The 13,059-nt window shown below is 40.8% G+C and overlaps 1 protein-coding gene across 1 annotated transcript; it reads left to right on the top strand.

Annotated features, from left to right (window-relative positions):
- Positions 1 to 2,746: 2,746 nt before the first annotated feature.
- Positions 2,747 to 12,478, top strand: rhag (Rh associated glycoprotein). Its single transcript, XM_008303851.1, has 10 exons — positions 2,747 to 3,042; positions 6,778 to 6,961; positions 7,268 to 7,418; positions 7,525 to 7,672; positions 7,955 to 8,121; positions 8,222 to 8,359; positions 9,732 to 9,850; positions 10,002 to 10,075; positions 10,197 to 10,270; positions 10,588 to 12,478. Exons 1-10 carry the CDS (start codon positions 2,856 to 2,858, stop codon positions 10,660 to 10,662), a joined length of 1,317 nt encoding a protein of 438 aa, XP_008302073.1. The 5' UTR covers positions 2,747 to 2,855; the 3' UTR covers positions 10,663 to 12,478.
- Positions 12,479 to 13,059: the final 581 nt, after the last annotated feature.

The following is a 13,059-nucleotide window of genomic DNA, read 5'->3' as shown; positions in this document are numbered from 1 at the left end:
ACTTCATTTGTTTACAATGTCTGACCAAAATATTCCACTGCTTTCCACCATTTAGTTTTACATAGACTTTCCCAGTTTTTAATGGAGCACTGCTTTTGCACTTTCTACTTTTTATACAACACACTGTATTTATGTGTGAACTTTAACTCCACATACTCTTTTCTTCTTACTCATCTTATCACCTGCCCAGTTCTGGTGGCTCTGCTATACTGTTGGGGTACTTTTCTGGCCTGGTTATTGAAAGGCTAATCAATACAAAGTTGTTTTGATTGATCACCTTCATTCTGTGATAGAACATTTTTATGCTGATGACAGTGGCCTCTTCTGGGGTGACCCTATCCTTAGAGCACAAGGGGTCATTGAATGTGATGATGTGAATCATACGCTATGGCCTTCACAGTCACCAGACATCAACCCAGCTGGGCTCCTGTGGGAGACGATGGACTGGTGTGTTGGACAGAACTCTCTACCACCATCATCAAATCACCAAATAAAGGGAATAGAATAATGTTTCATCCCTTCAGGGGAGTTCCAGAGATTTGGAGAATCAATACCAAGCTGTTCCAGCAGCACCGACACCTCACTGAGACCCTCTGCGCTGGGTTTCCCCCTAATTTGTCCCCCGTCTGAGCATCTTCAGTGCATCCTAAACATGTGGTCATAACAGATATTACACAATGTAAGTCTCACTAGTGGGACTCTGGTGAGGTTAAAGAAGTTCTGAAAACATGCTGGTGCCATATCTTATAAAAATGAGTTTGTTGACCCTTTGGGACTTAACTTGAATTTCTCCAGCTGGATAAAGTACATAATGTCCTAAAGCCACGATGAGTGTGGAGGTGGAGTGGGAGATTTCAAGCACAGGGGTATGCTTCCTCTGACCAGGAGCGTTAGAAAAGCGATGGTGTCAGACACTGCAGAGCTGCATGGGAATTGGACTGTAGGCACGCTGAAAATTACTGGCAAAGGGCAACCATCAGTTCAAACATTTAACCCTTCTAAAATACTTTCATAGACTTGGAGACTCAGTGCCGAGGAGCACAGAAGCTGAACCAAACACCTCACCAAGACACTGGCTTTCCTTTAATGCATCACCTATTGGCACTATTAAATGGTGTCTGTTGGTACTTTAGATATTATAATTAAGCTACTGACACATCAGTTATATTCCTCTTTATTATCACCACCCAACGGGTTTATTAGTGATTCTGAACCCAATTCATCTTTGTGCAGTGCCCTCTAAATTAACAGTAGACAGAAACTATTTACCATAAATTTATGAGCAAATGGAGTATATACACTTTTTCTACTCATCTGCATGGTTTTGTTTAGATGCACAACTGTATTTTTTTGTTCATATAAGACTTTATAATCTAAACATGTGGTTTATTACACACCATAATGTCCCTGTATATCGCTATAAAACATGTTTCTAATGGTTTAATGTAGAGTGTTTTGTCAATAACTTTTCTAATGCAGAGATATTTATATCAACACATGCGTTTTACTATATTATTACTCTTTTTGTTTGTGTACAACAGACTCCACTTCTGGGCGTCACAGCAGAATAAACAGTTTAAACAAAAGCATGAGCGATGAACAGACATCTGCTCAAAACTTCATTATAAACCACTTTTTAAATGTTTATATACTGCCTATAAAAGCTAAATAAGGAGGGCTTAAACGTCGCGTTACAGTTTAATCTGATATAATTTCATTTAGAGAGAATGTTTTGCAGCTCGACCACAGTGTCCTGATTTCTGTTGAGATGTCTTCTATTAAATTAGTTGATTTGTGCATTATGGTTCTCCATGTGATCGCGTCGGTTGTTGTCGAGTGTGCTCTAAAAACACTTGAACCACAGGATCGACACTTTGCATTGCATAGAAAACAGATACACGGACAGTTAGCTCGACCTCGAGCAGCTACTAAAGTGATCAAGTGCAATAACGTGTAAAACTATGACTTTTTAGAACTTCTTAAGTTCGATTTTACTCACCATGTGTTCATAGAGCATGGGTAGAGTTATCCATCATTCCATATCTGTACATGTCAAAGGTGTACATAGGCCTTATTATTATCTTTACTTAGATTTTTATTCTAATTTTGTGTTTACTATACTTTAGGAATAATAAAGTTATCCTATTATCCCTATATGAGGGTGAATAAGAGAGCATTACTTTTGATTTATTTTGATGATAACACTCTTGTAATTTCACCTAAATGCAGGACTTAGGGTTGTACTTTGTCCACGATTCACAGCGGGGGTATCTTAAAGTAATGTATTTGAACCTGCAGGTGTGTCAGCCAACGAAACAGCAAAACTTGTTAAATATCAAGGGAACAGTCATCTTCACTGAAAAAGCGGAACAATGTTCAGCAGAGCGGATGAAGGAAAGTGAAAGCTAATTTATACTAACAGATGTAAACAATATGAATCCCTCCCTGTGTTTACATCTTTGCTTCTGTAGTTGAAGGCATTTAAAGGATCATTCTGAAGTCAACAAACATAACTCTGACAGTGAAGAATGAGTGGGAAGGAGAAGTCATTAAGTCTTTCTCTCATGTCCGCTTGCTGGCCGGGTGTCATTATGTTTATGTTTTGCTTTGTCCCCTCTGAGGAAACCCATCCCTCGTGAGCATGTAGGGGGGTGTTGACCGCCGAGGCCCCACTTATCTGCCCCGTCATTGGTCACCACGAAACCTGCATCAGTTTAAAACCAGACGCTGCTTTCTTCCCTCCCTTCACACAGCACTGCCCTTAAAAAAGACAGATAGGGAGGGACAGACTGACAGACAGAGTTGGTGAGTCTGACTGTGACTGTGTGAGAGATAAAGCCAGAGTTGGTCTCAGGATGCCTGCGTACGCCACCAACATGAGGTTGAAGTTCCCCATCTTGGCCTTGACTTTTGAGATTATCACCATCGTCCTGTTTGCAGTGTTTGTGGACTACGATGATGGGAAAGGTCACGGACACGGGCACGGGCAAGGGCTACCCAATGATACTCACCATGAGAAGCAGCCTATGGAACTCTACCCCAGTAAGTCTACCTGAGGCTGCATGCTGAGGGATGCTCTGCCGCTGAATGCCTCAATGTTTGGTGTCTCGACTACTTTTGAAGAGCTTTAAATATTGATTCTCAAGTTTTCTATCTTTTGGTTCTAACATCTGCGACTTGCTAATTTGCAAAAAAAATTCTCCCCCAAACCAGAAAATATACGTGACACTGAAATTAGTTTGTTGAGTTTTCAGTAGGAAAATCTTAAAAGTGAAGATTATTTCTGTAGAATGTTAAAGCTCTGGTTCTTTATTTTTAAACTCTGAGGTGTTGAGTGATCTGAGAATCCTGCCGTTTCTCACTGGAGCAATGTGAATCCTGTTTACCGTGTGTCATTTTCCAATTACTTGCAAACAGAAATAGAAGAGTTTAGGGGGTTGTTTTCAGAGCAGGTCTGCTGAATGCAATAAGAGGAGTCATGGGGTTGCATTCTTATCTGTCACAAAGTCTATTCAAACACATGCAGCTGAGGAGTCGAGAAGATCCTGCAGGGAAAAGTGTCAGATCTCATACAGAGGAGGTCACATGTGATTTGAATTACTGCGTCCAGCAGAGGTAATAAAGGGCACGGGCAGTTGGTCGTTGGGGTAGAAAAATGCGGTTTTGTGTGGCATTTAAAAGCACAATTTCCCCAAGTGTTGTTGTTGGTGGAGTTTGGGTATTTTAAGTGAGCATTTAATAAGGTTTGTACAGTTAAGCGGCATCTTTGCATCTTATCTGCTCTAAGGTAGCCACAGACTTTTTAACTGATACTACTGTGTGAATTTCTGCTCACGATTGGGCGGGGCAGTTGTGACCAAAAGAGATTAGCTCGACATCAAGGCCGAGCGAATCTTTCGGTTCAGATGCAACGCTTCAGCCACATGCTTGCACAAAAGCATTCTATGAAACTTCATTATTTTTATTTCTTTCACACTCTACACACTCTACTATGATTTTTTTTTTGTGCATAAAATCCTGCTAAAAATTCTTAAAATTACATTTTTATTCATCAAAATAGAAAACAGATAAGCCAAAGATTTATCAGAAAAACTGCCATTATGAAGTGTTAAGGGACAAACGGCTGCAAATCAGCTTTTGGGAAAAGTTGGGAATAAATTTAGCAATTCTAAATAACTGGGACCATTTAAAATGTGACGTAAAAAAGCATGAGCTATGCAGCTGCATGCAGACGTTCACTATCTAATGCATACCAGACATCTGTAATTATAGGTTCAAAGCAAGACAAATAAGCAGAGTAATGTGCGCTAGAGCGAGTAAAAGCTACAGCAGCTTTATCATCGCGGAGCAAATCAGTAAGAAACATTTTTACATGGAAGTGACCGAAGCAAATTCTGGTTGTCTGGTTTGACAAAACACTGCAGAAGGTTCTAATTACAACTCTAAGTGAGTAATTTCATCTTAAACGAGAGTTCATATCCAGAATGAAAACATCAAAGGAGAGGAAATTCGTTGCTCCGGCGTTTGAAAAACTTAATTCATCTTTGTGCACTGGTTGCATCACTTCTTCACTACAGTAGCTCCCGGGGGGCGATTCTCTCTTGTCTCGGCTCACCCAATTCTTCAGAAGATTACACGTTACCTAACATCTGGGCGTGGTGCCAGCCATCGTGGCTGCTTTCCAACTTTATCTCATCCCCATCCTCGACCCACTGCTCACCGAGAGGGAAGCAGGTCTGAGTCACCCTGCTGAGAAACGGAGAGGGGTTCAGAAAGTAAGGCGAGGGGGCAAACAGGTTTCCTTAAAAACGGCTCCGTGGACGTATGCCCAGTCAGACATCCACACTTCAGCTGCACACATCAGTGGTCAGAACGCTGATCGCTGCCACTAATTATTATCATTAGACTGATAGGATGAGATAAGACGATGAACCTCGGGACTTTTAACCTGATCTAGTTGAATCAATACAGGGTGTTTAAATCGGATTATACTGACTACAGATATTCCCAGTAAAAACTGTTTGAAAGTATCTCAGATCACATTCAACTTGTTTATGCATTCTGGTTTTAAAGCACAGATAGAAACTCCTCACAAAAGTGGATTATAAGTGTGTTTACCAAAAATGTGCTGACACGCTCTATATGCAGATAAGGTTTACGAAACTCTGTGTGGATGAATTTAATCGCCCTCATCATTATCTTTCAAAAGCTGCTGCGTTTAAGCAGGTGCTTGCATGATTTTCTGTGTATTATGTAAATGCACTCTGAAATAAACAGAGTGTAGGAGTTTGGCTGTAAATACTTCAAATGCACTAAAGACTTGAGCTTTTTCACCTCGGGCTACGCTTGATTTGTTTTTGTAAAAAAAAAAAAAAAATCAAAGAGTAATAATAATTTAACATGTAAAACACGATAGTGTTAAGGGTTAGCTTAGCTTAGCATAGCCTGACTCACCGGATGTAGATTGCGGGTAAAAACCTGCGATAGGCCGCATGTTTCGCACAACTTTCTCCTCCCAATTCTACTATCTGCGCGTTACTGTTTTCAACCTTCACTTCACTACAGGAAACCTTCCACTTTGAGGTGACCCTTCTTTTCTTAGCTCTGCCCGACACAATTACGATTGATTTAAAGAAACAAGCCAGACTGTTGTATCAGCAGAATGAAGACGAGGTGCAGCCAGACCATTCTACAAGACTCAGCTAGTCCGATTCTGTTCTAAACAGAATCTTTAAAGCTCAGTGTTTAACTGGTTTTATGCAAACTACTTCTCTGCCGGGCGCAGTAACTTCCTGGAGCTTTATCTGGTTGCCTGGCAACTTCACGGAGAAGACTAGACTGCAGCAATTAAGCGAACGAGATATAATATTTCAATTAGAGCGCTTCAGAGGTGCTAATGGGCAGATCTTTTCACTTTCAGACAGTACGAGGATAACTGACAACTCGCATTAAAAGACTAAAAATACTTGTCAGATCATCAAAGCGCCTCTTTAAGCCTGCGGCGGAACAGCAGAAGACTGCCTTTTCAATAGCAAAAGTAAGTGTGTGCTGGCCAGACAATAGCTACATGCTCATTATAAACTAAGGAAATAAAGTCTATTGTTTCCCTGCCTGCCCATATCTCCACCTTGATGCCTTTTCCACATGAGAAGCTCATCATATCAAGCTTAAAGGCAACAGAAGTCGCACGTCCTGCCCTGACAATGACTCTCTGAGGGAGTGTCCAGTTCTACGTAATTCCCCTCAAGAACACCCAGCCTTAATTCAGATTAACGACCTCACAGTTTTTGTGTTCCTTATTTTTGAGAACACAGTGAAAACACCACGTCTGTATAATGAAACTTCACTTCTGTCTTTGTGAGTCTTGGCTGAAACAAAGAGATAAGAGTGCACCGAGCGTCCTCTCCCCCCTGAGACTTCATAAGTTTAAACTTATTAAGATCATATGCACTTAATAGAAAAACAGCACAACCCAACAGGAACAGCAGGGGATTTCTGCCAGAATGCCATTCACAGTGTGATTGAATTGCTTTTCCAGCTAACAGGTCACGCCTGACAATACAGCCCCTGTCGAAGGAAATGGCTCCCGTGAAGTTCACTAACTGCTCAATAAGTCCTTTAAACTACAAAGTCAAAAGAATATCACAGTGGAGAGCAAATTATGTGATTTAACTTCATGTCCACATTCAAAGTGAGTCTAAAGCGGGACCGCCACCACAAACAAGCACCCTGTCAATGAATCTGCAGCAGAACTAACCTCCATTTTCATGTCTACAGTGTTTCAGGACGTCCACGTCATGATCTTCATCGGCTTCGGCTTCCTGATGACGTTCCTCAAGAGATACGGGTTCAGCAGCGTGGGCGTCAACTTGCTCCTGGCTGCCTTCGGCCTGCAGTGGGGCCTCCTCATGCAGGGCATCTGGCATCTGGATGACGGCAAGATCAAAATCGACATCTTTAAGTAAGGCTGACTTCACTGATGGTTCTCATGTTTCTAGTTAAACATACAGAACTGGGATTTTTACATGGATGGTATTAAAAATAGTGGCATCAATAGTTTTCACTCATCCAATATCTTCATTGATTGTGCAGAAAACAAACAAAAAAAACATGAAATCAGTGCTTGGTGAGCACTTTGGAGCACCCATGAGTTGATGCTTAACAACTTGTCCTGTTTGCTGCTGAGGAGCTCTGGTAGATCACTTTGTGTTCTGGATTAGGGTTATTTGGGTCCTTCTCTTGACTTGTTTTCTTCCCTCTCACGCAGAATAATCAACGCAGACTTCAGCACAGCTACGGTCCTGATCTCCTTCGGTGCCGTTCTGGGTAAAACCAGCCCTGTGCAGCTCCTCATCATGACCATCCTGGAGATCACCCTCTTCTCCGTCAATGAGCATCTGGTGGCTAACTCTTTAAAAGTGAGTTCCACTGTGACACATGCACATGGAGATGTAGTAAATCACACTGTGTTAATTGAGAGTTATCCAACGCCGTCGTGTGTCTGTTCTGCCTTTTCTTTGACAGGCTAATGATGTGGGAGCATCGATGATCATCCATGCTTTCGGGGCTTACTTTGGCTTGGCGGTGGCTCGTGTGCTTTACCGACCAGGTTTGAGAAACGGACATGAGAACGACGGATCTGTTTATCACTCGGATATGTTTGCTATGATTGGTAAGAGACGGCAACACTTTAAAGTAATTTAATATATTAATCGTGTGTTTACAGCAGCAGTAATGTGCTCCGTTTGGTTTTAATTTTCCCTCCATGGGTCATCCTGCATGTGTACAACTTGTGCCACCTAGTGGACACAAACATTCATGCACCGTTAAACTCATTTGAACTGTGTGTCACTTTTGTTTGGTAAAGTTTGGTGTAAACATTAGCTAACATGCAGAGTGATTTGACAGAAATGCGACTAAGAAAATGTATTTTTTTTACTTCCCTCCTCTACAGGAACCGTCTTCCTGTGGATGTTCTGGCCCAGCTTTAACTCGGCCATCGCTGATCCAGGTTACACCCAGCTCACCGCTGTGATCAACACCTACCTCTCCCTGGCTGCCTGTGTGCTCTCTGCCTACGCCATCTCCAGCCTCGTGGAGCACAAAGGAAAACTGGACATGGTCGGGGGACTTTCCTCTAATACTTACAATACCGCACTTTGCCGTATTTAAAAACACAGACTCAGTCAAATACCTGCTTTTCTATCTTCATCCTCTACAGGTGCACATTCAGAACGCCACCTTGGCTGGTGGCGTTGCCGTGGGAACATGTGCCGACATGAACATCGGGCCGTTCGGGGCCATGCTGATTGGATTCATCGCTGGCATCATCTCCACCCTGGGCTTCAAGTTCCTGAGTGTGAGTAGAGAAAAGCAAAGGCGAAAATTAAGCAATCAATCTCCAAATTTAGTCAGTCTTTACAGCCGTGATTAGAAAACGAACAACCTCAGGCTCTATGGATAAGAGACACTGGACAGAATTTGGTCCCCATCACTACACCAGAGTGAGATTTGAAAAACTAAAGCAAAGACTTGCTGTTTTATATCCACCAAATCAAATCTGGAAAACGAGAGAGTGAATAACAGCATTACAACAATGAGTCAGTGGCACTGGTGTTATTGAACCTGTTCTAAATATTCTCGACTGCAGCCGGTATGAAGGAGGCCTCTTCATTCAGTGTGCAAGCTTCCAAACATGGTGGCGTGTTGCATTACACAGATACAGTCCGGTGCAGAGACCTCCAAGGTAGAACGGGTTAACAACTGATAACTGATTAATACTGCTGCGTTAAACAATGGCAACAGCTTAGCGTCTTTAATGTGGATATCTTCTGTTTTTCTCAGAAAGCAAATTGAACATTGCTGGGTACACGGCTGTTGGTTAGCCAAAATTTTAAAAAAAACAAAAAACATCTCCAACAAGATGTGATGGACATTTTACGCTGTCGACTGTTAATTTATAGACTGATAAATTAATGGAAAGCATAGACAGACCAGTTATTAAATAAATTAATTACACTTGATACCTGACTATCAGTTAAAAATTATATAATAGACATACAGTCGTCCGCAAAAGTATTCATCCCCTTCCATTAAAGAAAAGGTAAAATTCACAACAGTCACTGAAATAACTGGAAACTGAAAAAAGTAATAATGAAGAAAAATTTGCTAAATTAAAATTTAGTGAAACAAGACGTTTCTTTTGAATTGTGGTTGAAAAGAATAATAAAAAAAAACAAAACAAAAACAAAACTGTCCCGGACAAATGAGAGCACTTTGCTGATGAGCAGTGAAATCCAAACACCTGTCAACAGGTGCAGAAGTCTGACTGAGAGTCACAGAAAACACCTGATTGGCTCAAAGGGTTGTTCAGCTAAATATTAGTTTACGGGTCCCATCATGCTTGTTGTTTTTGTTTTGTTTTTTTAATATTTCTGTTGAACCACGATTCAAAAGCAACGTCATGATGTTCATTAAATTTTTATTTATTATCACTTTTGTCAATTTCAGCTTATTTCAGTGACAGCTGTTTTCTTTCTTCTTTAATGGGAGGCTATGAATACATCTGAGGACGACTTTAAGTTTCTACATCTGTATATATGGAGCCGTGGATATTGAGACAATATGAGGACTGGACCTCAAGGCCAATTTCAAAACCAAAATGCATGTTTCACCTTCTAATAGGAAAGCCCGTTGGTTGCTAACAGACATTTTTTCCCCCTCCTCTGCAGCCCATCCTGGCATCCAGCCTGGGTATCCAGGATACCTGCGGTGTCCACAATCTGCACGGCATGCCCGGCATCCTGGGCGGCCTGGCTGGTATTGTGGCTGTGGCTTTGGGGAAGAAAGAGTAAGTAATGGCAATCTCACTCATCACAGATCTTACATATATGAACACATATGCACACGCAGGAGTATCGCATGTAGTTTCGAAGTATTTTGCTGCTTCGTTTAAACATCAGCTCTAACTATCCTGTCTCCCCTCCTCTCCTCCTGTTCAGCGGTAGCGCTGCCATGCAAGCTGCCGCGTTGGCTTCGTCTCTCGGCTTCGCTCTGGTTGGAGGTGTTGTGACAGGTGAGCGAAACGTGACACACGACTGTGAAATTTCTGAGGTCATCGCTTGATAGGAAAGAGTTCGTGATTTCACAAAAAGGGCAACATCTGAATGATCAAACAATTCATTTTCTTCTTGCAGGTTTAATAATGAAGCTGCCGATCTGGGGACAGCCTCCAGACCAGAACTGCTTCGACGACTCTATTTACTGGGAGGTAGGAAATCCCGTTCCTCATAAATATGATCTCTGGCCTCTGACTGTCGAGCATCACAAGTGGCAGACGTAGAAGATCCCATGTTTGTTTAAGTTATTAAATGAGTGGTTTGAGGATTGAATCAAATAGATGGGCTTTCTGGCATTAATATAATCCAAATGATATTGAACAGCTTTTAATTGATTTATCTTGTTTATTTAAACTCTCTGTTGGCAAACTCCGCTGTAAGTCAGCCAGTAAAGTATCATTTATGCACATTTTGTTTAGAACTACGTCATCATGCTGCACACAAATAACTTAGATTACATGTTTTGCAGGTTCCTGAGGAGGAGGAAGAGAACGAGGAGAGCTTGGCTCATGCAGATCACTCAAAGAACAAAGCAGAAGCTTAAATATCTGCCTCCTGTCCATGTAGACACAAATGAAGGATTATTAATAGCAGCACTGTGTAACAATTTGTCAGTTTTATTAATTTCATTTTAAAAAATAGGCTTTTAAAAAATGGAAACCTTCGTCCATTTTGTGAAAAACTAAATTATCTGCAAATAGGATATTTTCAAGTGGTTTAAATTTGTAATTAGGACGGGCACGAAAAGATTTACACATTAGAGGCTAAAAAACATACACGAGTGATTATATAAAGATGTGTTGAAGCCAATTTACACACAGAGAAAGAACCTTAAACTTCAGGGATTTTTTTACACTGAAAGTTTTAATAATCTCCAACATTCATGAACCACTGCACACTCTAAAACAAATGTTTGAGCTCAGCTAGAGGAACTAGTGTACTGCTGCTGCTCTTTTTGAGTAATGCTAAGGAAATTATGTTCAACCAGCAAACTACACTGAGTTAGAGGAATAAACTTATCCTCCACGGTCTGAGATATTTAGTCTAATCTGAAACTGTCCAGGTATGTTAAAGACAGAGGAGGAAACTCAAAATCCTGAACTCAAGGTGATGAAAAAGGAAGCTAATTTCATTAAGTTTCTTTCACTTGTATTCAGTTTTAAATCAACTAATGATCAAGTTTAAGTTTAAATTACACAAAATAATAAGTTGATGCAATTACCACCATTATTATGTCAACACCACCAATCAGAATAATGTTTGCAACTTTAAAAAATGCGTCTATATTTTGCAACCGTGCGTTTAATTCAGTAGTGGGAATAGGCGCCTTGAATTACTTCTAGAGTGTACAAAACACAGTGGGCCACTCCACAGCTTCACTGCTGATTACTTGTATAAGCTTTTCTTTATGTCATTTTATACTATAAAAAGCATGTTTGTTTCTTTTTTAAGATATTAGTATAGTTTGTATTTTTCCTCGTACATTTCCTTACACCTGACTTATGCATTTCTGCTGAAGCTCAGGTCAAAGCGAGGAGTTAAACCCGGCTTTGATCTGCTGCTTCGCTTTACCTCACTGGAGCCCAGTCCTTCTGCAAGGAGTCAGAGTCGGGACTGCGTGAAAGCGGCAGCTCTTCACTCTGACATGGGCAGGGATAGTCGCGTAACGTTCCTGTAACTAATAAACCTTGGTGTCTTGTCTTGTACTCCTTCCAAACATTTTCTATCCCTCTGATGACAGCTGTACAATTTAGCATTCGACTGGCACGCCGGCGCTTGTGTTTTACTCAGTCTTCTATTTACGGCAAACGTATTCTTACATGTACATACAGTTTAGTTCTTAGATGGTTTGACAAGGTCAGTTTTATCGAAACTAAAAAGCAGCAGCTGGTACTGAAGGTTTTTTTGTCAAAGAACTTAACAGACATCTGCATAGCAATCTGGCAATAAGATGTTTTCACCGTTCCCGCCGTGCCATTATCTGCTGGTTTTGTACCTGTTTCTGCTGATGGTGTTTTACTGTTAGATTTGACTTTCGAGCCGTCACAACTGCAGCACACCTCATGCATATTCTATAGGATTAAACCTCACTTTGTCCTCTGATTATTGTTTTTAACCGTAAGGTGGTGATGTGCCAGAGGACAGTTTTATTCTGTGTTTAACATCAAAGCACAGGACTGAGAGCTATGGATGAAACTGACTACACAAAGAGTTAATCGATGATATTCTGCTTTGATAAATGATTTAGGAAGCCCAGAACACTGAAATGCATCAAGATTTTGTATTTTTATACAGTGAGTGTAAGCTCTTATTTGTATAATATACTAATACTGTCATAATAAATATGTTTTTGTACAATGCTACTGTTTATGTGGTCGTCTCTGAAGCAACGCTGCGACATCAACAACAATCTATAAGCTTAAATATTCACAGAATCATTAGTTTTCTGACTTATTTGACCGTAACTTGGCACAGTTTTATCAGAAGTAATTAATGAATACCAGAGTTACATCATTCGATCTATCTAGTGCTGATTAGTAAAGACTAAACTTCCTCTAAAAACTCAACTCTATGTATCAAGGTTGCATATATAAGACGTTGTTCCATCTTTCTGCATTAATATGGCTTAGATGAAGTCTCCTCCCCTCTCTCCATCCAGACCTCCCCATTCTCAAGCACACCAGCTCACCTGTGACTCCTCGAACTCTGTAAAACTACTCTACACAATGGCAGCTCATAATATTGGACTAATTTAGCAAAACAAGTTAGAACTGGAACCCAATTCTGTGGAAGAATGAAAATGCCTAAAGTCCCATGATCAGTTCCAGAAGCCTTGATTATACTCATTTGCAGAAGAGACGATAAGTTTTGTTTTTAGAAAAAGTTTTTAGACTTTTCCCAATGAGACAGACCACTTGGACACCAGTGACGTACGAGGTGT

This window comes from Stegastes partitus, unplaced genomic scaffold (genome assembly GCF_000690725.1).
Source record: "Stegastes partitus isolate 25-593 unplaced genomic scaffold, Stegastes_partitus-1.0.2 Scaffold2080, whole genome shotgun sequence".
Taxonomy (NCBI): Eukaryota; Metazoa; Chordata; class Actinopteri; family Pomacentridae; genus Stegastes; species Stegastes partitus.
Note: the sequence above shows the minus strand (reverse complement) of the source record. Positions and strands in the feature narration are given on the sequence as shown.

What these genes read in the sequence shown, in the direction of transcription:
- rhag (XM_008303851.1), top strand. Translation starts at nt 2,856, where the DNA reads ATGCCTGCGTACGCCACCAACATGAGGTTGAAGTTCCCCATCTTGGCC. An exon ending in ATCAAAATCGACATCTTTAA is followed by an intron (nt 6,962 to 7,267) that starts GTAAGGCTGACT and finishes CCTCTCACGCAG; the next exon opens with AATAATCAACGCAGACTTCA. An exon ending in ACGACTCTATTTACTGGGAG is followed by an intron (nt 10,271 to 10,587) that starts GTAGGAAATCCC and finishes CATGTTTTGCAG; the next exon opens with GTTCCTGAGGAGGAGGAAGA.